General features: G+C 34.5%; 1 protein-coding gene across 12 annotated transcripts in view; it reads left to right on the top strand.

Annotated features, from left to right (window-relative positions):
* The window catches only part of HMBOX1 (homeobox containing 1), a 167,237-nt gene that overhangs the window by 110,875 nt on the left and 32,450 nt on the right, over positions 1-23,912 (top strand). For all 12 annotated transcript variants that reach the window (XR_012498141.1, XR_012498140.1, XR_002137473.2 and 9 more), the window contains exon 6: positions 9,699-9,852. Coding sequence is in view for 9 of the 12 variants with exons in the window: in XM_019733209.2 (XP_019588768.1) it covers positions 9,699-9,852 (154 nt within the window). In the remaining 3 variants the exon portion in view is untranslated. The remainder of the gene's footprint in view (positions 1-9,698; positions 9,853-23,912) is intronic.

Raw genomic sequence — 23,912 nt, 5'->3', positions numbered from 1 at the left:
CTAATATAAATTTATAGTTTCATTTAGTTCATGCTACACCATATCCAGTGATCTCTGCTAGTGATTTTCTGTTTCTAATTCTAATTACTTGAGTGATGAATGTGTCTTTGAACTTAAGGGTGAACCTGTCCTGATGACTTTGGGAACGGCCATAGGTTGGAAAGCAGAGGGAAATCTTAAGGAAAAAGATCACAGAAACCTTTGTTTCTGAAGTTGCCAGGAATAGGCAGGTTCTATCTCGGTACCTGTAACAAGCGGTGTATACAGTAAAACCTGAAGTTGTGTTGCAGATTGCCTTAATCTGCATGTAACCCAGACTGGTGGCAGTGAGCCTGGTCACAGGTCTAACCTTGTGACTGAGCCGTCTTCTATAACACCACAGCATTAAAGCCTTTGCTTACAGACTAAACCACCAGCCAGAAAACTGCATATGGAGGACTTTTCGCTAATAATAGCCCTGGCTCTGAGGTGGAAATAAACAATGTTATAGAGACATATTTTTATATGTGTCTATAGTAAGATTTTTTCCCCCCACAGATCACATTCTCGATCTAAAAGGCCCAGGCATGCCAAAATAGAAGAGACCATATCAGCCTCTCTGCAATGAATTTTTTTTTAAATCTACCTGCCCCCACTTTCTATTTTGAAATATTTCAGAAGTACAGAAAAGTTGAAATAGCAGCACAATAAACATCTATTCACCCTCTTCTTAGATACAGTAATTGTTCACATTTTGCTATATTTGCTTTATTCCTATAAAATAAATAAATGGATAAATTAAAAAATTTACATATATGTGTATGTATGCATGTATACACACACTCTCTCTCTCCAGCACTCATCTCCTGAATAAAAAGGATAAACACCTACATAACCACAGCCCCTATTATCACATCTAAGAAAATTAATCATACTTCCTTAATATCATCTAATATTCAGTCCATATTCACATTTCTCTAGTTGTAAGAATGTCTTTTGTAGCTTTTTAAAATTGAATAGTATCTGATTTAGGTTGACAAGTTGGAATTTGTTGTTCTGTCTTTTTAGACTCTTAATTCTTAGTCACTCAAACTTTTTTTCATGACATAAGCTTTTTAAACCATTTAACGTTACAGAATGTCCCATATTCTGGATTTTAAATTTTTGTCTTAATGTCAATTAACTTATTCCTCTATAGCCCTGTATTTCCTGTAAATTGGAAGTTAGGATTAGAGGCTTGATCCTGGTTAAACATTTTTGGCAAGAATGTTTAGATTATTTCATAGATTATAAAAACCCTTCATAGATTATTTAGGAAGGGCATGTACTAATGGCTGCAATTTACTTTGAACTGCATCAAAGTAAAATGGATAGGGAGTGATAGATACGTGATAAAGTTAGTACTGTATAGTAAAATGTTAGATGGTATGAGTATAAATTTTCACCATAAAATTCTTTCATTGTTGCTGTATATTTTAAATTTCTCACAATAAAACACTGGGGCAGAATGCTTTGTAAGTAATATTCACCTCATATTACCACGTATCATGAGGCATATAATGTCAAGTTGTAGCATTATTCATAATGTCAAAGTAATGACCATCAGGTCTTGTCTTTGCAGTTTATAAATAATCTACAGGGTATCATTTTGCCATTGGATGAGTATCCTCTTGAACCTTTTGCCCATGGTCTTAACATTGATGATGCTCATCATCTGAACCAGTTATTCCATGGGGGTTGCAGAATGGTGATGATCTCACCTACCGTCCCTTCAGCGTTTACTAGCTGGCTGTTTTCTGCAAAGATCTTTCATTTTTAGATATTTTTCTAGATATACAAGCAAACCTCTCAAAATAATGACTTTGTTGCTGCCATTAGTTAAATATTCTAAAGCAGCACAGCTCAGTAGAAATATAATGCAAATGACATATGCAATTTTAAATGATCTATAACCACATTTTCAAAGGTGAGAAGTAGCTAAACTTAACAATTATTTTATTTAACAAATATGTATTATTACTTCAACATTTAATCAATACTTTTTAAATTATTGAAATTCCCTCCCTCCCTCCCTCCTTTTTCTTCATTTCTTCCTTTCTCTTTGTACCGATTCTTTGAAATACAATATGTATTTTACACTTAAAGCATGTATCATTTCCAACGAGTCGCATTTCAAGTGTGCACTAACCACACGTGGCTAGTGGCTATCTTATAGGGCAGCAGAGTCTTAAAATTTATCCCAGTTGAAGCAAAATGTCAAACTCAGCTCCAAACAGTCTTCCCAAAGACCTCACTTCTCCCATGATTCACAGCAGAACAAATCACACGGAGAGGACAAAAACCTGGCACGTGGCCTGTTTAATAGAGCAGCTTAGGTTGATAGCAGGGGTTCGGCTAGGTGAATAAGAAACTGTGCTTAGGGGTTTTATAAGCCTGGTCACATTCCAGCAATTGGTTACCAGGGGAACACCAGAGGGATTGTTAAGATGTTCCAAAATGTATAGGGCAGAGCAGTTGTGACTTTGGAGGGCAAACACGAGGCATCTGTGTCAGGCAGTCAGCCTCCTTAAGAGAAAGGAGTTCTGTCTCTTGGATTTGGCCCTTTGACTGTATGGTGCCTAACATACAGCCTAATCATACCATAGTTGATGGGGCTAAATTCCCACCCTGGGATTTCAAGGCTGGGCTCCAGTCCCAAGCAGGGTACCAGGATACCAGGGAAATGAATGCACTAGAAATAGGAAGGGGGACTAAGGTGCAGCAATCAGGCTGCAGCAGCATTTTTTTGCAGCTAATCTGATATGATAACACTGCCTACTGCAGAATAGTACTATTGGAATCCGGTGTTTTAGCACTAGGGTGATACTGTGTTCTTTGGAAGCTGTTTTTTTAAAGAATTTGTTGTTGTTTTATTTTTAATCTTATTTCCTATTTCAATTTATCTTGGAACCGGAGATAGATTCACCCATCACCAGGAAATTGGAGGAACATGGAACTAAGGCATTGAAACAGGAAAAATAGGAAAGGACTAAACATCATTCATCTAGCTGTTCATTAGGAACTGTTTCCTTTAAGGAGGTAGTGCCCCTTTTTAAGAATAAGTTTCCCTAATTATATGCATTTGCTGGTCAATGAAGTTGCATTATCAACTGTCCCCAGCTTTTCTGTTTTTTATTTGAAAACCAAATCCATACTGGTTCTGAGTTCTTTATAGTCAGGTTTTCTATAGGACATAATTTAAAGTTAGCTGAAGAGAAGAGTTCATAATTGTCAGTTGGTTGTTTCTGTTGCCTCAACAGTAATTGGATGTTAGCAATTGAAATCTTAAGTTTTTAAAGTTTTTCTTTGCACTTTAACATTTATTATAAGAGCTAATATGGTAAAGAATTCTTTCTAGATAAATGCAGTTTTATTTTGTTGACTTTAAAATAACCTTTGATATTAGCTAGAGAATTGTATTGTTTCTTCTTATTCCATGGACACTTTGAAACTACAATTATGTTTGGATAAGATGAACTAAAATTACGTTAGCATCTAAGAATAGCCTATCCACTGTCTAGTCAATAGTTGCTTATAGTAGTAAATCAGAATCTTCTCTCCACCTAAATGTCCCTAGTCGAGAACTGGTTAAGTAAAGAACCATAGTGGAATGCTATAGAGGCTATATAGCTGGGGTTTTTTTTTGGTTGTTGTTGTTGTTTTTAAAGTTGGCTTTATATGACTTGGTTTTATATGTGGTAGTATCAAATTGATACATGAATAAAGAAACAAAACAGCGGATATAATATATTGCCATTTCTATAGGGGGAGTACATACATACATACATACATACAGGTACGTATATATACTTTTATAATAAACACAGACCATCTCTGGAAGGCTGTATTAGGAATTGGTAAGAACGTCTCTGGAGGGGAACTGAGAGACTGTTAACTATATAACCTTCTGGGTCTTTCTAAATTTTGTGCCATGTACTTATACTATATATTTGAAAAATACATGTAAAGTGTACTGAAAAAGAAAGAGGAAGAAAGGAAAGAAGGAAGGGAGGGAGGGAGGGAGGAAAAGAGGGAAGAAGGCAAAAAAGAAATTAATCTGCCTTTAATAGATACAAAAACCCCTAAAAAACCTGGGTTCACATAGTCCAGACCTGCTTCTGAGAGGCAGTTAGGTAGAAAATAAGATGTCAATGATTTTTATTGATAGGTAGTTTGTTTCATAAATTATTCGCTGTCCAGGATAGACAGCTCATCAGAAGAAATGTAAATGGTACCATCCCTTTGCATATATTCTGAGAAAAAATGCAAAATTAAGGAAAACCACAAAATGAAAAAGTACTTTTTCTCTTTTATCTAAATTTACGCATTTAGGAAACAAACAAAAAATATTTGTACATTGTCTGTCCCTGTGCTCAGAGCATTTCTCTTTGTATACCTAGATTGAAGTTCTCTTTTTCATCCTCTTATTCTGGATCCATTTGGATATGGGTTTTTGTTCTTGTTGTTGTTTTTGTCTCTCTTTAAGTGGACTCAGCAAGAAAAATATAGGGTGGATATTTAGCTTATTTTTACTGCTAATCCAATATATATATATAGATATAGTGTAGTTCTCTGATAAACAGACCCATCGTCAGAATTTCCCAGCATAACCCAAAGCCTGCCAAGGCATATGAATAAAAGAGGCTGATGGAAACTGATCAAGTACGTTTTATCTTGTTTCTCATGAAAATATTTACAAGAAAATGCCTAGTTTTTAGAAAGAAGTCAGTACTAAATGCAGCATAGTTGACATCAAAAGCCCCTTTATTTAATCAAATTAAGCTGAACAGTCTTTTCTCTTGTCTAATTTAAACATTACTATAACAGACAGGGTGTGCTGCGTTCCTCTTGGCTCATGGCACCGATTCCACATATTTCTAAACTAAACAATTAAATAAAGTTTGCCAGGAGGCTTATGCAGCAAGCACATGAAGTGGATTTGGAGAGCAGAAGTGATGCCTCCTACATCCTTCACTGTTATCTGTCAGACCCTCGGGGAAATCACGTGTGTGACATGGGTGGGAGAAGATGAGAAATTATTTTTGGAAAAGCTAGATTTGTGAACAGAGAAGTAATGACGTGATTATAGACATTCTTTTATTAGCTGATTGGCAAAGGCTCACCCAGAAGTAACCCTGATAAGCAAGAAAATTATCATATATACACAGAGAACATTTATCAAAATTTTAAACTGTCAGCAAATTAAGAAGAGGTCTTTGTTTTTTGTTTTTTTCCCTTCTGTTGGGTTTAGATTTGCTAGATAAATGGGCAAAAATTTGTCTTAATGGGAGCACATGTATCATGTGGGAAAGAAATTCTGTAAAGAAAATAGGTAACACACCTCCTGTAAGGAAAAAAAAAAAGTGGGTTGTTTAGCAAACTGAGAACTCCTATATTTTACTTCAGAGGGGTTTAAAGTTTTATATACTTTGTTTCTGCATTCTGGTGTCATATTATTCTGTCAAAGTCAATAATTTTGAACCCATTCTTGGGTTATTCATTGTTCTCTATCCATTTCAACCAAAGCAAGATGAGCCAAGGTTTCTAGAACAAATCTGTTTATCGGAGTGTTTCCAGAGTGCTTCTTGTACTATTTTTAAATACTGCTACATTGAAAAAGAAAAGGAAGCAAGAAAAAAACTCGGAATTAATGTGATAATTTTTCAAATGAAGTATACTGAAAGGTTGAAATTATTCAGTTTCCACCTTCTGTGCATAAATTGCCTTTATTTCTTTTAACGTAGTTAACCCAATACTTTTTTCTCTTTTCTTTTTTCCCTCCTTCCTTCTCTCCCTCTTTCTTTTCCTTCCTGACCAATTTTATTTCATCTAAATTTTATTTTTATAGAAAATCTGGACAACACAGAATATTATAAAGAAGCATAGTTATATTATCAATAAATCTGATACCAAGAAAGAACCATTATTATCAGTTGGCTTATTTCCTTCAACGTTATAATTAAGGTTCTTTGTATTCTTTGTTTTATTTATACCCATTTATCACCCTACCTTACTAAGAAAGCATGCCGTAATTACAGATGTGGCCTCCTAGTTGAAATTCACTCACCTATTCCCCATTCTCCACTCACTGAAGCCCTAAAACTCTATTTTCGGAGGCAGGCATTAGATGAGAGGACCTACTGCCTTACCCATTCTGTTTCTGCCTGTCCTGGTCAGCTGGTAGCAGCTTGGCTGTTTTGGACCTTCCATCATGACTGTAAAACAAAATTTATATAGTCTAATTAGATAGATTCCAGAGCCCTTGTTGTGCTGTAATTCCTGCTTGCATTCAGAAAAGGACCAAAACAAAGCCCTCCAGCCCCCAAGTTCTGTGTTATGCCTAAAATTTGTTGACCTTGAATTAGGCCCAGACCTAATTGCCATGTTATGTTGGCAGAATGAAACCCTCTTTTTTGAACTGTCTAAAGTAGGGTTTCAGTTTAGAGTTGCATAGTACACGTATGTAGGCCAGGAATTTTCAGCAGCAAATTCTTCCTGTAAAGGGCCAGATAATAGCAGGCTATATGGTCTCTGTCACAGCTGCTCAACTGCCACTGTAGTGTAAAAAAGAGGCAATATGTAAATGAATGAGTGTGGCGGTGTTCCAACAAAACTTTATTTAAACTGTGGCAACAGGCCATCATTCGCCACACGTTAAGCCATGAATCTCTAAAGCAGTATATGATGACATACTTGTCCCTTTGAGGAAAAAGTTAAATATTTACATCACACATAATAGGAAATTATATATCTATTAAGGGTTTATACAGAAATGAAAACTAAAAATATTCTGAATGATACAAAACGCATTGACCATAAAGGAACAGATTGACAGATTTGACTACAAAGAAATTAAGATGACAAATCATACCATAAATAAAGATAAAAGTGAAATGACAAACTGGAAAAAAAATATTTGTGAGCTGTATGACTAGCAATTCAGGTATGGTTTCTACATACCAATAAGATGAATAACTCAAGAAAAAATGGACAAAAAAATATAGATTCACAAAAAAAGATATATAATGGTCAGTAAACAGGAAAAGATGATCATTCTTACTAACAGTGAAATCTCTATTAAAGGGAAATTTTTTGCTTGCTAAATTTACAAATGTGAATAATTAGTAATACAATACTCAGTGTGTTGGGTAACATGGAGAAATAAACAACTGGAGATGGTCGTGATGTCTTATATTAGTTCTATATTGTTGTGCAACAAATTACCCCACAACTTAGCAGCTGACAACAAACATTTACTATCTCACAGTTTCTGTCAGTCAGGAATCCAGGAGTGGCTTAGTTAAGTGGCTCTGGCTCAGTGTTCTGAGCTGTAGTCGAGCTGTCAGCCAGGGCTGCAGTCCCTGGGGCTGGCCAGGGTACTTCCAAGGCCACTCCCGTGAGTGTTGACAAGCCCCCGGTTCCTTACTACCTGTCGGCCAGAGACATCAGGTCCTCTCTGCATGAGCCTCGCCACTGGCTCCTGTGTGTCCTTACAACATGGCAGCTCGTTTTTTCCTGAACAAGCCATCCAAGTGACAGACTCCACAGTGTATTCTATAATCTAACACTGGAAGTGACATATCATTACTTCTACCGTATGTTATTGGTCACACAGACTAATCCTTGTACAGTGTGGGAAGGGACTGCACAACAGGGTGAATACCAGAAGGCGGGGGCCCTTAGGAACCACCTTGGAGGCTGTAATTGGGACTGTATGCCTACGGTCTTATTTCTCTCTGTCAGCTGGGTTCTGCAGTTCTCCACATGCTGTCTCCTGCAGCTAGAATGTCCAAAATGGCTTTTGTCCCCTCAAATGTCTGGCATCTGTTGGGTTTGGCAGGAGCACCTGGCAGCTGGCTGGACATCTTTTACCCACATGGCTAGCAAAATGAATCTGAGATTTTAGAGCTGAGCAATTTGAAGAGGGATGTCATTTACTCAGATGGCAAAGACTGCAGAACAGGTGTGGAGAGAAAATCAGGATTGGTGAAAATATTTGGCATCTGTATAAGAGAATGCATGTTCTGCCACAAGAAAAGATGAAATAGTACCATTTGGGACAACATGGATGGATCTTGAGATTATAATGCTAAGCGAAATAAGTCAGACAGAAAAAGTAGAGAACCATATGATTTCACTGATACGTGGTATATAAAACTGAAAACAGCAAAACAACAAAAACAAACAAACAAACAAAAAAGACAAATGAAGAAACAAAAATTGATAGACACAGACAATAGTTTAGTGGTTACGAGAAGGTAAAGTGGGAGGGAGGTGGTAGATGAGGGTAAAGGGTATCAAATATATGGTGATGGAAAGATAACTGACTCTGGGTGGTGAATACACAATGTAATATATAGATGATGTATTACAGAATTGTACACCTGAAACCTATGTAATTTTACTACCAATTGTCACCCCAATAAACTTTAATTTAAAAAAGAGAGAGAGAGAACGCATATCATCATGTAGCCATTAAGGGGATCTACAAATAGATTTATGTATAGTGAAGTAGAACTACTACCCATGGTATTAATTGTAAAGCACAATAAATAATGATTTCTGTTACGAAGAGAAAGAAATATATGTTTGTTAATATGTGCATTATTATTATTCCACAAAATTCTAACAAGTTCTAACCTGTCTTTCTAAGGCTATCTTAAGAGTTTGGGTTTTATTCCATAGGCAGTGGAAACTTTTTAAAGGTTTTTGATCAGTGGAGTGATATCATAATTATGCTTTGGGAAGATGAATTTAACTGTAAAGAATGAAAGAACAATGGGAGAGCCAGAGACTGAACTCTATGAAAGCCACGTTATATTTAAATTCTTTGAAATAAGTCTATGGAAGTCATAGACAATGCTGCTTTCTTTGTTTTATTCATACCTTCTAGCCTAGAATAAGGCATGTAAAAAGGGTTTGATAAGTGGTAAATGCATGAATACATGTGTCATCAACAGTTCAGGTTGTTAGAGAAGAGGCTAGTCTGAATTAGTAAAATATCTCAATTATAAATATTTTTTCATTTGTTTTATTATGTTCAAGAGGTAACAAAATAATATAGCATTAACTGGTAATAGGCCTGTGGAAATCTGATTTAGTTAGTAGACTAAAAGCATATAAAATACTATCTTTTCTTTGATGCTACATGCGACTTTTTAAAAAACTGTTTACAACAATTAGGGTTATTTTAAATTCACCTCCTACTTGCGTACATACTTCAAGATCTCCATTTTCTCAATAACAGTAAGTCCTTTGATAATGAAAGTTGCTGAACATGGAGTATATTCAAAAAGATTAAAACTGTCAAATAGGAATTTCAAGAGAGATTTTTCAGAGAAAGATACTCTAAGTTGTCACTGAGCAAAAGATCATACTTCTCTATTTCTCGAAAGAGCTAGATGTTGGGCCTTGTTTTGAAAAATGACACAAAGATAAAAGACAAATGACGAACTAAAAAAAATGACATTTTAAAATAATTGGTGACATTTTAAGGAAGAGTTTTTGTCTCTTCAGATTTTTATTTTGGTCAAATAATTTTCTTTAATATAAATATTAAATGTGTTGGACCTATAAATTTCCATGTAGGGGCAAAAGTTTATTGTTGGTTTCATGATGTATTGTCATATAGACTTTAATAAATTACAATATATTTGCTAAAAATGCTCTGTTTATTCCAGGGGCTACACTAAGCATGAGACCGGCCCCCATTCCAATAGAGGATCCAGAATGGAGACAAACGCCTCCCCCAGTCTCTGCCACATCTGGAACCTTCCGACTACGACGAGGGAGTCGATTTACCTGGAGAAAGGAGTGCCTGGCTGTCATGGAAAGGTACATTTCTGCTTTTCCTATGACCATTCTCCAAAATTTAGGAAAAAGAGAAACTTGGATAAAATTTGGACAGTTTTCATTTCAAACAAGTAATTAGGGACCTAGGTTCTAGCTCTAAAAGTATTTTGGAATATTATAAATGGTGTATTATTGAAATAAAAGTTAATATCTATCAATATACTTTAATAATGTCCTTAGGAATTTAAGAAACTACAGAATATTTTTTTTTTTTTAGTTTAGATCTTTGTATTATATTTTTGGAAAAACTCTTTGAGGTCTTATTTACAACAAAAGTATTGAATAATTGTATAGAAGGCCACTGAGATTTTATTAAATTTTTTAAATCTTTCAATTACAGTAGATATACAATACTATATTAGTTTCAGGTACACAACATGATTATACATTTCTATAACTTACAAAGTGATCACCCCAATAAGTCTACTGCCCATCTGACAACATACACAGTTATTACAATATTATTGACTATATTCCCTATGCTGTGCTTTACATCCCTGTGACTGTTTTTATAACTGGCAATTTATACTTCTTAATCCCTTCACCTTTTTCACCCATCTTGCCAAACCCCTGTGTCGTCTGGCAACCATCAATTTGTTCTCTGAATTTGTTTCTATTTTGTTTGTTCACTTTGTTTTTTAGATTCCACATATAAGTGAAATCATATGACATTTCTCTGTCTGACTTATTTCTCTGACTTATTTCACTTAGCATAGTACCCTCTAGGTCCATCCATGTTGTTGCAAATAACAAGATTTCATTCTTTTTTATGGTTAAGTAATATTCCTTTGTATATGTATACTATATCTTCTTTATACATTCATCTATTGATAGACACTTAGGTTGCTTTTATGTATTGGCTATTGTAAATAATGCTGCAATGAACATAGGGGTGCATGTATCTTTTCAAATTGGTGTTAATGGATTTCTTCATATAAATACCAAAGATATTTATGGATTTCATCAGATAAATACAAAAGTAGAATTGCTGGGTCATATGGTAGTTCTATTTTTAATTTTTTGAGGAACCTTCATATTATTTTCCATAGTGGCTGCTCCCATTTACATTCCCACCAATAGTGCACAAGAGTTCCCTTTTCTCCTTGTCCTCACCATTACTTGTTTGTTGATTTATTGATGATAGCAAATCTGACAGGTGTGAGGTGATATCTCATTGTGGTTTTAATTTGCATTTCCCCGATGATCAGTAATGTTGAGCATCTTTTCATGTCTTTTGGCCATCTGTGTGTCCTCTTTGGAGAAATATCTATTCAGGGCCTCTGCCTTTTTTTTTATCAGATTGCTTTTTTGTTGTTAAATTGTATGAGCTCCTTATCTATTTTGGATATTAACCCCTTATCAGATGTTTCTTTGGCGAATATCTTCTCCTGTTCAGGACGGTGTCTTTTCATTCTCTATGCAAAAACTCTTTAGTTTGATGTAGTCACATTTGTTTGTTTTTTCTTTTGTTTATTCTTTCTTTTGTTTCCCTTGCCTGAGGAGACATCCAAAAAAATATTACTAAAAGCAATGTCAGAAAGTTTACTACCTATGTTTTCTTCTAGGAGTTTTATGGTTTGGGGTCTTACATTTAAGTCGTTAATCCATTTTGAGTTTATTCTTGTGCATAGTGTAAAAAAGTGATCCAGCTTCATTCTTTTACATGAATCTGTCCAGTTTTCCCAACATTTATTGAAGAGACTGTCTTAACCCTATTTTATAGTCTTGCCTCCTGTGTCATAGGGTAATTGACCATATAGGTGTGGATTTATTTCTGGATTCTCTATTCTGTTCCATTGATCTATGTGTCTGTTTTTATGCCAGTACTATGTTGTTTTGATACTATAGCCTTGTAGTAGAGTTTGATATCAGATATCTTCTTTCTCAAGATGGCTTTGGCTGTTCGGGGTCTTTTGTGGTTCCATATGTATTTTAAGATTATTTGTTCTAGTTCTGTGAAAAATGCCATTGGTATTTTGATAGGGATTGAATTGAATCTGTAGATTGCTTTGGGTAGCATGGACATTTTAATGATATTAAGTCTTCCTATCCATGAGGACGGCATACCCTTCCATTTATTTTTTTTCTTCTTCAGTTTCTTCAGTGTTTTATTATTTTGCGAGTACAGGTCTTTTACCTCCTTGGCTAAATTTATTCCTAGGTATTTTACTCTTTTTGATGTAATTGTAAATGGGATTGTTTTCTTAATTTCTCTTTCTGTTAGTTTGTTTTTGGTATATAAAAGTGATTTCTGAATATTAATTTTTATCCTGCTACTTGACTGAATTAATTTATCAATTCTAATAGTTTTCGGTGGAATCTTTAGGGTTCTCTATATAAAGTATCATGTGATCTGCAAATAATGACAGCTTTACTTCTTTCTTTCCAATTTGAAGGCCTTTATTTATTTTTCTGTCTGACTGCTGTGCCTAGAACTGCCAATACTATGTCGAGTGAAAGTGGGCATCCTTGTCTTATTCCTGATCTTAAAGAAAACAGTTTCAGCTTTTCACTGCTGAATATGATGTTAGTGTAGGCTTTTCATAAATGGCCTTTATTCTGTTGAGGTATGTCCTCTCTATCCCCACTTGCTGAGAGTATTTATCATAAATGGATGTTGGATTTTGTGTGATGCTTTTCCTGCATTTGCTGATATGCTCATATGATTTTTACCCCTCATTTTATTTATGTGGTGTATCACATTAATTGATTTATGGATATTGAACCAACCTTGCATCCAGGAATAAATCCCACTTGATCATGGTGTATGAGCTTTTTAATGTGTTGCTGAATTCAGTTTGCTAATATTTTGTTGAAAATTTTTGCATCTATGTTCATCAGGGTTATTGGCTTATAATTTTTTTTTTTTTTTTTTGGTAGTATCTTTGTCTGGTTTTTGTACCAGAGTAATGCTGGGGAGGCCACTGAGATTCTTCGATAAGGCCTAAATGAGCTTAGTCCTGAAGATTAGAAATAATTGTTTTTGATTTTGATTTGGTAGTTAATCCTCTGATTCTAGGCACCAGAACCTGATCCATAGTAGATGCTCAGTACTTTTTAAACTTGAATTTGACCTTGGCTTCAGTTCTCCCATATGAAATGGTATAAATTAAATATGATTATGAAATGTTCAATGTATAGAATTCTCCTTTTAGTTTCCTATCTATAAATATTGTTTACAGAATTTTATTTTGATGGCAAGTTTTATCTGCGATAAGATAGTAATTTTCTGCTAGAAAATTATTTACTTTATAAAATTAAATGTATCCAAAAAGAATAAAATGAGCAGAGGTAAAAACAATTGAATTTTCATATTGAGATTTCTCAATAATTTTAATAATAGAAAAGAATGCAATTGAATGTTTAAAACTAGGTTTAATTTCTAAGCTGATATAGAATACATATTTACATTGAGATAGCTTCACATGTTTGTTGGTTGTTTTTGGTTTTTTTCCCCCTCAATTATCTAATCTGATCAGTTGAATGGCACACTGGAAAGAATATTTGACTCAAGAGTCAGAAGACCTAAAATCTGGTTTTGGCTTTGCTATTAACTCAGCTGTGTAACTTTGTTCAGGTTACAAACTCTGAGCTGTAGCTTTCTCATCTACAAAATGAAGTTTTTCAATAGCCAATAATGAATTATATGTCATCTGAGACTTTGGCATGTCCCTTCCTATCTATTTCCTGATTATTTCCCAGCTCATTAACATCACTGCCTGAAAGAGAGGGAGATTTGAAATGCTGACGTTCAGGCCATGATTTTGTTCTTGTGCTCAAGTTGAAATTAAAAGGTTTGCTTAAGGAAAAGTTTGGATCTAGTAGCCAGTGTGAGACTGTAGATTATCACTGATGTTATCATCTGTTCCTTTTCTCACTCTCTTTATTATAGATAAGAGTAGAAACCATTTATTGAATAAAGTGAATCTTTACATGCTCGAGTAGTCAGTGTAAGAATGAAACTTTATTGTCCTAGAGACCTGACATTTACAATCTGCTTTATTTTTCTCATGTAGAAATTTTGATTCTTTTAAATATTTTTCACAGAATTTACCATGTAACAAACGTGAATTTAAATAATATCTAACTGATTTGCAAAGTTGTACATTTTCCTCTGTATAACAAAATAAGCTTTGGTTTTAGTTTCTAGTTGGTTTAACTTCTGCTTGTGCTATTGACTCATTTAATTTTTTTGTGAAGATATATTCATCACATAATGTCAGTGTGAGGAAGGACTTATTTATAATTTGGTAACATTAATAACAATAGGTGATATTCCTAAGCCATTTTCAGAATTGAACGTTGAAGGCTTTGTGATTCCTTTGGTTGTTTTTTTTCTGAGGCAACAAGAGCTAGCTACAGAATCATAGTGATTAAATTTCAGTTAAGAAGTTACTGAGCACTTACCCTGTGTAGGGCTCCCATTTAATCTTAATCTTCACATGTTATCCTTAATTGTAATCAATAAGTGTCTTTAATCCAGGAATTGGTTGTCCTTGGTTTAGTGTTATTGTACCTGGCACAACCAGTAAGAAAGTATATGGTTTATTCCAATAGTTGCAAAAATGCAAAGAGCCTATCAGAATATTTAACAGCAATAGGAGAAAAGGTCACAGTATGATTTTAACTGTGAAAATGGAACTTTTTCCTTTTTAACATAAAATATAAATCCCCTAGTCTCAGAGCAATGCATGATACTTTTTTGTAGATTGATGGGTGAATAAGTACATACACACAGACTGTAAAGCCAGCAAAGTGGTAGCCTTACTCAAATGTATTAGTATAAGTCAAAAAATTATTCTGTGCTTCACACTGTGCACCAATTTCAAATGAATCAAAAAATTGAATCTGTATGAATAATAGAAAATATGAAGGATTCCTCCATATCCTGGAAATGGAGAAATTTTTCTTAATTATGACCAAAAAATCTAAAAGCAATAAAGGAAATGGCTGATAAATTTGATTACATAAATTAGAAGAAAAACTTTGGGTGAGGGAACTATGAGCAAAGTTAAAAAAAAAAGGGGGGGGGAAATATTTGCCATTTTTTATTAACCCTGGTATATAAAGAACTTTTAAAAGAGAGAGATCAAAACTTTATAGAAAAATGGACTAAAGCTACCAGGAGAAAGATAAATGCAAATGGTACTTAAATATATGAAAAAACATTCAATTTAACTCAGAGTAAGAGAAATTAAAATTACGCTGAGATATCATTCTTGTCCTATCACATCGGCAAAAATCCAAAAAGTTCCACAACATTTTCTATTCATTGGACTGTATAGAAATTGGCACTCTCATACATTGCTTGTGGTAGTGCAAAATGGAAAAATTTTGTGAAGAGGAATTTGATAATATAAGGGAAAATTATCCATAGATTTGCCCCTTGACTCAGCAGTCCCACGTCTAGAGAATTATCCCAAAGACACTGGCAAAAATATGAAAAGGTAACAGTCCCGTTTGTAATAATATAAAAATAACGAATACAACCTATGTATCTGTTGATAGTGGACTGGGTGAATACACTATAGTACATCCATATGTTGGATGTCTAGGCTCACGTAATGGAGTTTATACAGCTGAAAGGAGTGAATTTTTTTTTTCACAGAATGAAAATAATACTGTGACTTTCTGTACTATTGCTATTAAATATTTTGAGAGGCTTTTTTGCATTTTTGCAACTTTAGTGATTGCCAGGGTATGATGTTTCTAAAAAAAAAAAAAAAAAGAGCACCATCAATTGCATACAGTAAGTTATCATTTATGTATTTATACATTTGCTTATAATGTGTTTTTAAATGAAGGAATAAACTATAAAATAAATAAAATGGTTACCAATGGGGGGAAAAACAGATTGGAGGGAACAAGCATAGCAGCTAGGCTTCTGAATATACCTTATTTTGACTGTAATCATGTGAATATTTTACATAACTATAAAACAAAATTAAATTGAAAAGGGGGAGGGAGAGGTGATACCTGAAAAATAACTGCAATGAAAAAAACAAGCCTGTGTATAAGTTGGTGACTTAAACTCTCAGGAACTATATCAAATAACTTTGCAACACAGTATTTTGACTATGCTTTCCTGGTGGGATACATCTTATGAATAAAAAGGACTACAAAAAAGAAGAATCTTATGCTGTTCTTACTAATTTTGATAATATTGTTACTCAGGTAGTTTTAGTTGCAGAGATACTGATATATGTAAAACAAGTAATTATATTAATGTGAGTAGGAACCAAGGTTTTCAATGTAAAAGAGATACAAACAAAATCAAAAGAATTAAGTAAAACTATAATCTTGTGTATGTACATACACAAAGGTAGACATTTATCTCAAATTTATTCTTACAGTAACAGCCTTATTGAGATACAATTCACCTATTTAAAGTGTGTAATACAGTGCTTTTTGGTATATTTACAGTTATGCAACCATCACAATTTTAGAACATTCTCTTCACCCCCCCAAAAAAAATCCTTGTGTCCATTAGCAGTCACTCCTTTTTTCCTCCAATGCTGTGTAACCATCAGTCCACTTTCTCTATATATATTAATAGATTTGCCTATTCTGGACATTTCATATGAGTGGAATTGTACAATCTGTGGCCTTTTGTGACTCACTTTCATTTAGCATCATGTTTTCAAGGTCCATCCCTGTTGTAGCATATCTCAGTATTTCATTCCTTTTTACTGCCAAATAATATTCCATTATATGGATATTCCATATTTTATTTATTCATTCATCAGTTGATGGAATTTGGGGTTGTTTCCAGTTTTTAGCTATTATGAATAATGGGTCATATAGTAACTCTGTGTTCAACCATTTGAGGAACTGCCAGGCTATTTTCCAAAGTAGATGCACCATTTTACATCCCACCCAGCACGATGGTTCCAGTTTCTCACCAGCATTTGTTATTGTCTGTCTGATTGGTTGTAGCTGTCCTAGTGTATGTGAAGTAGAATCTCATTGATTTTGTAGGATCTCATTTGATTTGCATTTCGCTGACTAATAATGTTGAGTATCTTTTCATATGTTTATTGGCTATTTGTGTGTCTTTGGAGAAATGTCTATTTAGATCCTTTGACAATTTTTAAAATTGGATTATTTGTCTTTTTATATTGTCTTTTTAGATTTCTTTATGTATTCTAGGTACAAGTCCCTTATCAGATATATGGTTTACAAATATTTTCTCCCCTTCTATGGATGGTCTTTTCTCATTCTTGATGATGACCTTGAGAACATACAAGTTTTTAATTTTGATGAAGTCCAGTTTATTTTTTTGTCTATTGTTTGTGCCTTTATTGTCTTATCCAAGAAGGCTTTGCCTACATCAAAGTCACCAAAGTTTATCCCTATGTTTTTCCTAAGAGTTTTAGACTTTTAACTCTTACATTTAGGTCTTTGATTCATTTTGAGTTAATTTTTGTATATGATGTAAAGTAGGGATCCAACATCATTATTTTGCATGTGAATATCCAGTTGTTACAGCAGTGTTAAAAAAACTATTCTTTTCCCATTGATTAGTCTTGGCAACCTTGTCAAAGATCAATTGACTATAAATGTGAGGGTGTATTTCTGGACTCTCAATTCTATTCCATTGATCTGTATGTATATCCATATGGTATACCACACTGTCATGATTATTGTAACATTGTAGTACATTTTGAAATATGAAAGCATGACTTCTCTACTTTCTGCTTTTTTAAAGATTGTTTTAGCTATTCTAGGTCCCTGGCATTTCCATATGAATTTTAGGATCATCTTATCAATTTCTGCTACAAAGACTCCTATAATTTTGATGGGAAATGCTGTAGTCTTGAATTTGAATTTTAAATAATGATATAAATTCGTTATATTTTCTCTTGAAAAAAAAGGGGGAGGACTTTTCCACTCTGCCTACTCAAAAAGCCTGTAGACAATTATTGACCTAGTAGGAATCAAAATGCCTTGGGCCTGTTGTGTTTATAAGCGCCATTAGCCCTCCTTGAAGAAAATGTCTGATTCCAGGCCTGGGGCAGGAAATATACATGATGAAACTGGACATCTTGTTAAAGCAACGCCATTCCAGATAAGTGAGTGATATCAAAAGGACTCAGGAGCTAACTTGAAGAATCTCTCACTGTCCAAAGAAGGTGGCTATTCAAATATTAGTAGTTATACCAATTGTAATAGATTGAAGTACATCAAATTTATTAAGAATTCATGTATATTTATACAGCGGAGTATTACTTGGCTATAAAGAAGAATGAAATCTTATCATTAGCAACGATATAGATGGACCTAGAGAACATTATGCTAAGTGAAATAAGTCAGTTGGAGAAAGACAAATACCATGTGATCTCACTTATATGTGGAATCTAAAGAACTGAACAAATGAGCAAAGTAACCAGAAATAATCTCAGAGATATAGAGAAAAACTGATGGTTGCTAGAAGGGAGGGGGATGGCAATGAGGGAGAAGGGGAGGGGATTAGACAGCATCAATTGGTAACTACAATATTGCCATGGGGATATGAAAGACAGTTGGGGAATATAATCAATAATGTTGTAAAGATTTTGTAGGGTGTCAGATGGGCACATGTCTTATTAAAGAGACCACTTATGGACGAAGTAGATGCCTGACCACTGCATTGTATACCTAAAACTGAAGCTGAATAATATTGTATGTTAACTGTAATTTAATATACATATAGTCACAGGATGTGTAGTACAGCATAGGGAATAGAGTCAATGGAATTGTAATAGATACCGTGTTTCCCCGAAAATAAGACCTAGCCGGACAATCAGCTCTAATGCATCTTTTGGAGCAAAAATTAATATAAGACCGGATCTTATAGTAAAATAAGACTGGGTCTTATATTAATTTTTGCTCCAAAAGATGCATTAGAGCTGTTTGTCTGGCTAGGTCTTATTTTTGGAGAAACATGGTATATATACAATATCAGAGGGGCGATAGATTGGGGAGGGGGGTTACCACTTTGTGAGGGGTGAAATGTCTAGCTATTGCATTGTTTTGTACACCTGAAACTAATAAAAAATGTTTTTAATAAAAGAATTCATGTATAATAATACTATAAAAATTATTAGTCACACCTGGAGAGTGTTAGAGAACCAATTAAATATTTGAAAATGGTAAAAGGAAAGAACTGAGCATTTAATCTGCCTTTCATATGTGAACCTTATCTCCAATTAATCAAAAAAAATTTCTCTGATGAAGGATACCAGTGAATAAATGAAAAAAGAATCATGTAATTAAAATATTATCATTTTGCAAACTCCTAATGAAATAATACGTCTGGCAATGATCATTAATAGCTGCTAACATCTCAAAAAATCAGATAATGAGGCATTATGTACCTCTTGGAGTATGTACACAACACCCCCAGTAGAGTACACTTTCTAACAAAATTGAGACTGAATCAAATCAAGCCTTTAGATCCAGCTCCAAGTTTATAAGAAATACGGAACAAAGTTCTGTTAAACAGTGCCCCGGGGATTCAAGTCAACAAAATCACTAATGTAAGAGACCCTAAGAATAATGACTTAGTTTCTTCAAGGTATTTAAAAAAAAAAATCTGTTAGCCAGTTGAGGAAATTTGAGCACTGACTGGATAAATGATGATTCTTGTTTCAGTTATGATAATGGTTGCTTATATGTAAATGGTGCTATATTTATTAACAGTAAGAGTTCTTTGTCTTTTAGAAATATATACTGAAATGTATAATAATATAAAATGATACAATATCTAGGATTTACTTCAAAAAAACTCAAAGCAGAAAGGCAGGAGCAAAGGTGTGGATAAAACAAGAGAAGAATCAGTAAGTTGATGATTTCTGTAGCTTGGTGATATTTACCTGGGGGTTCATGGTGCAGTTCTGTCTTTTTGCATATATATTGTACAAGTATAAAGTAAAAACCAAACATTAAGTCCACTGCAATAGTTTAGAAAATTTTCTGTGACCATGACAGAAACAGATAAATAGTTCACTAATTCACATATCAAAATTATTATGCTTCTGCGTCCTTTTCCATATCTATCCCTGTTTTTCAAAGTACAAGATTTAATAATTCATCATTTGTAATGATTGGTACTTTTTCTCTAATTAACATTCATTCATTCATTCATTCATTCATTCATTCACCTGTTCATCAAGCATGTATTTTCACACACTGCATTTGGTAGACATGTCTCTTGAGTGGCTTCATTTGTAATAGTTACTTACACACACACAAACTTTTTTCATACTGTTTATTGAAGAGACCAAGGATTTGTCCTATTGAGTTTCCTACACTTTATATTTGGCCAATTACATCCTTATAATGTCTCTTAACGTGATGCCATGTTGTCTGTAGAGTGGTAGTTAAATCTAGAGTCTTGATTAGATTCTGGTTCAATTGTTTGGTATATAACTGGTGCTTTGTTCTTCCTCTTACATCATGTAAGGAGGCACGTAATGTCTGGTTGTTCCATTTTTAGTAATTGTAAGATTAGTCAATGGATTCAGTGCTGTCATTCTGATCCACTTATTAGAAAGTTCCCCATCTATCACATAGTTTTAGGGTAGTGAGTCTGAACGTTTGCTGCATATTAGGAACACCTGGGAACTTTTTAAAATACCAATGAGAATTTATTCCTGACCAACTGAATCATAAATTTCTGGGCGTGAGACCTAGGCAGAGATATATTTGAAAAGTTCCCAAGTGATTCTAAAGGATAGCCAGGATTGAGAACCACCGTTTTGTCATCCATTGATGATTTTTTTCCCCAGTCACTTTTTTTATGAGGGGTTGCAAAATGGTTGTATTCCAATTTTTTCATTTCTTTTGCATTAATCAGCTGAATTCCTCTATAAAAAAGAAATTTCTCTCAACTCTTTAGTTACCCTGAAATATATTAGCTCACGAACTTGGACGGGGTGGATGGCACTAGCGTATAAGCAGTTATAGAACTGAGGAATAAATGTTATTATGAAGGTGGGGTAATAAGTTTATGGGATAAATGGAGATAAATGTAAAATAAATGTAAGTTGTACTATCTGCCCTATCTTAAGGCAGTAATAGCTTACATTTGAGTAGGATCTTACAGTTTGTGTATAATTAATGGTCTTATTGATAATTGTTCCATATGATAATTGATCTTATTTAATCTTCGCAATTCTCTGTAGATATTTTATCATTTAAAGTTTATTTTTAAGAGCCTTAGAAAAAGGAAGTAATTAGCCTATGTGTAAATGGATTGGAGGAGGGATAGAGGGAGGCCAGCTAGGAGGCTGTTAGAGTAATCTATGCATGAGTGATGAGGGCCCAGACTATAATGTCAAAGCAAAGGGAAAGAAAATTAATAGGAGGTAATAGATACCAGGAAAACATTAAAGATAAAAAAAACCTAACCTAGTTACATATTGAACATAAAGATGACGGAACAGGAAGTATAAAGGAGACCTTAGCAAAGAGCATTCATCTGGGACATAGTATCTGTATGTCCCATTAGGAAGTAGTTCGACTTTGGGCAAATCATTCAACATGTCTTAACCCCAATTGCCATATTTATAAAAAGACTAGTTAAGATACAGTCAAAAGTGGATGAGCTTTGAAGTCATACAGACTTACTAGTTAGTCCCAGCTTCACTTTATGTTAATCTTTAGGAATTTTGATTTTCTATAAAATGGAGATGGTTATTATGAGAAGAGTTACGAGAGTTATGTGAAATAATATGTGTCAAGCACATAGTAGATAGAATGCCTTCATCACAACCAGTGTGTTCTTTTGCCATCTAAGTCTCTTCCACCTAGAGCTTTGACCATGACGTTACCTCAAGATTTCTGTGTTAGGAGATTTCAGTGGCACTAGAAATGGAGATTTAGGAGTCATCAATATACGAGATATAGCTAAAGTCATGAGTATAAGTGAAACATGGTGAAATCCAGCTCTTCTGTTTCTGCATTTTTGTCTTATAGTCTTTCCACATTTTTGCAGCTAAATATGGCTGGAGGAAAACTTAAAACCCTGCTGACTGATCTCATTTTAAATTCATGACCATGAACCTCAAGTGGGTCGTTAATTCTGCCAGTCATACTCTACCTTCCTGGTTCATTCTTTTCGACTCCCCTAACCAATTATTTCACACTTTGTTCTTTCTGCATACTCCCCATCCTCATTCTCCTGGTGACCTTGCTTCCTATTTAAATGAGGAAAGTGAAGTACTCAGAGAAGAATTCCACAAACTACCCACCTGCTAGCACATAACACACATACTCTGTTCCTGCCTCTTACCATCCCCAAAGCACTTCACTACTGTTCCTTAGCATATATCGTAGTGCCTGACTTACAGTAAATGCTCATTATGTATGTATGTATGTATGTATGTATGTATGTATGTATGTATGTATTCATTCCCCTCTTTTATGTCCTTTTCCACTTCTCTGACCTCATTGCATTATCTATACCACATATTTGACTTTTAAAATATCAGTTCCAGAAACATTTATTGTCACAAAGGACAGTATCATGTGATTCCATTTATATGTAATATCCAGAATAGGCAAATCCATAGAGACAGAAAGTAGATATGTGGTTGCCTAGGGCTGGAGGATAGAGGTATTTTGGGTTGGGGTGAAGGCTAAGGAGTGCCGGGTTTTTTTTTCTGGTGATAAAAATTTCCCAAATTGATTGTGGTGATGCTCACAGAACTCTGTGAATATACCCAAAGCTACGGAATTACACACTTTACATGGGTGAATTTTTTGGTATGTGAATTATGCCTCAATAAAGCTGTTTTTAAAAAAAGAAACATTTAATGCACTAGTAGGAGCTTCACATATATTTATTTTCCACATTTGATCCTCACTACAGTCCTGGTTTCTCCTTTTTCTAATGAGGCAATCAAGGCTTTAAGATGTTGAATAAATTCCTATGGCCACAAACCTAATAAGTGGCCTGGCCACATGTGGACCTTTAGACAATGTTAGCCATAGGTTTGGATTCTGCTTATTTACTAAGAGGAGTGTTCTTTTTATTTGGATGTACGTTGTTTTTAATATATGGACGTGGCCTTTGTTAACTCTGAAGTCTGATGCCACTAGATTACATGTGGTGCTACGTTCCATTTGTTTTAGAGCATGTGGAGATTGTAACAGGAAAGATAAAACAAGAATGGCAAAATGATTCATAATTGTTGATGCTGGATAATAGGTACATGGGGGTTCGTGGGTTTATTATGTTGCGAAGGTTTGAAATTTTCCATAATTAAAAAGATTTTTGTTGTTACTGTTTAAAGAGGACCTGACCAGATTTTAATGGATAAAATAGATTTAGATAATTGCCTAATACTTATTCATTCAGTCGTTTATTTATAGAGCATCTGCTGTGTGCCAGCACTGAGCTAGGCTTACCTCAAGTAGTTTACATATTCACAGGAGGAAAACAATCATCTACATCATATGTCTGAAATATCTGCATGTGCAAATAATGTGACTCAAAGGTGATTTTTATTCAGCAAATCTAACTGTCCCTTCGTTCATTCATACCACAGAGTACTTACTAAGTATGAGGCAAAGTGCTGGGGGTGGCGAGAGCAGATTCATGTTGAGTAAACGAGCGAAGGGATGATGAACCCAGTAGGCCTGAAAGGTCTGTAGAGTGTGTGGTCAGAAGTTTTGGAGACTTTCTGGCCTTAGGAGCAAGGCTTCTACTGTGCTCTTTCCTCTTTCACCTTTCAGTGATTTGGGCTCGATCCTCTTGTAGATTTGGAAACCGGTGTGTCTCTGGAGCATTAGGATACATGACTGGGACGCAGAAGAGTGAGACTTGGCTATTGCTCCTTTCTGGTCTCAAGGTAGAAGGATGAAAGAAACCTTCAAATTTCCTTCTATAGGTTTTCAGTCCAATTAAGCAAGATAGAAAGAGAAGCAACAGCTTGGAAAGCCCTTAACTAGATACAGGAATAAATGTAAGAGTACCTAGCTGTGACAGGCAGAAGCAGTAGCCTATGACGGGTGTGAGTACCACGTATAGGTTATGTATTGCTGTTATTGCAGCTGAA

The sequence above is a fragment of the Rhinolophus sinicus genome, linkage group LG07, assembly GCF_036562045.2.
Source record: "Rhinolophus sinicus isolate RSC01 linkage group LG07, ASM3656204v1, whole genome shotgun sequence".
Lineage (NCBI taxonomy): Eukaryota > Metazoa > Chordata > Mammalia > Chiroptera > Rhinolophidae > Rhinolophus > Rhinolophus sinicus.
This window is presented reverse-complemented; position numbering and strand designations above follow the sequence as displayed.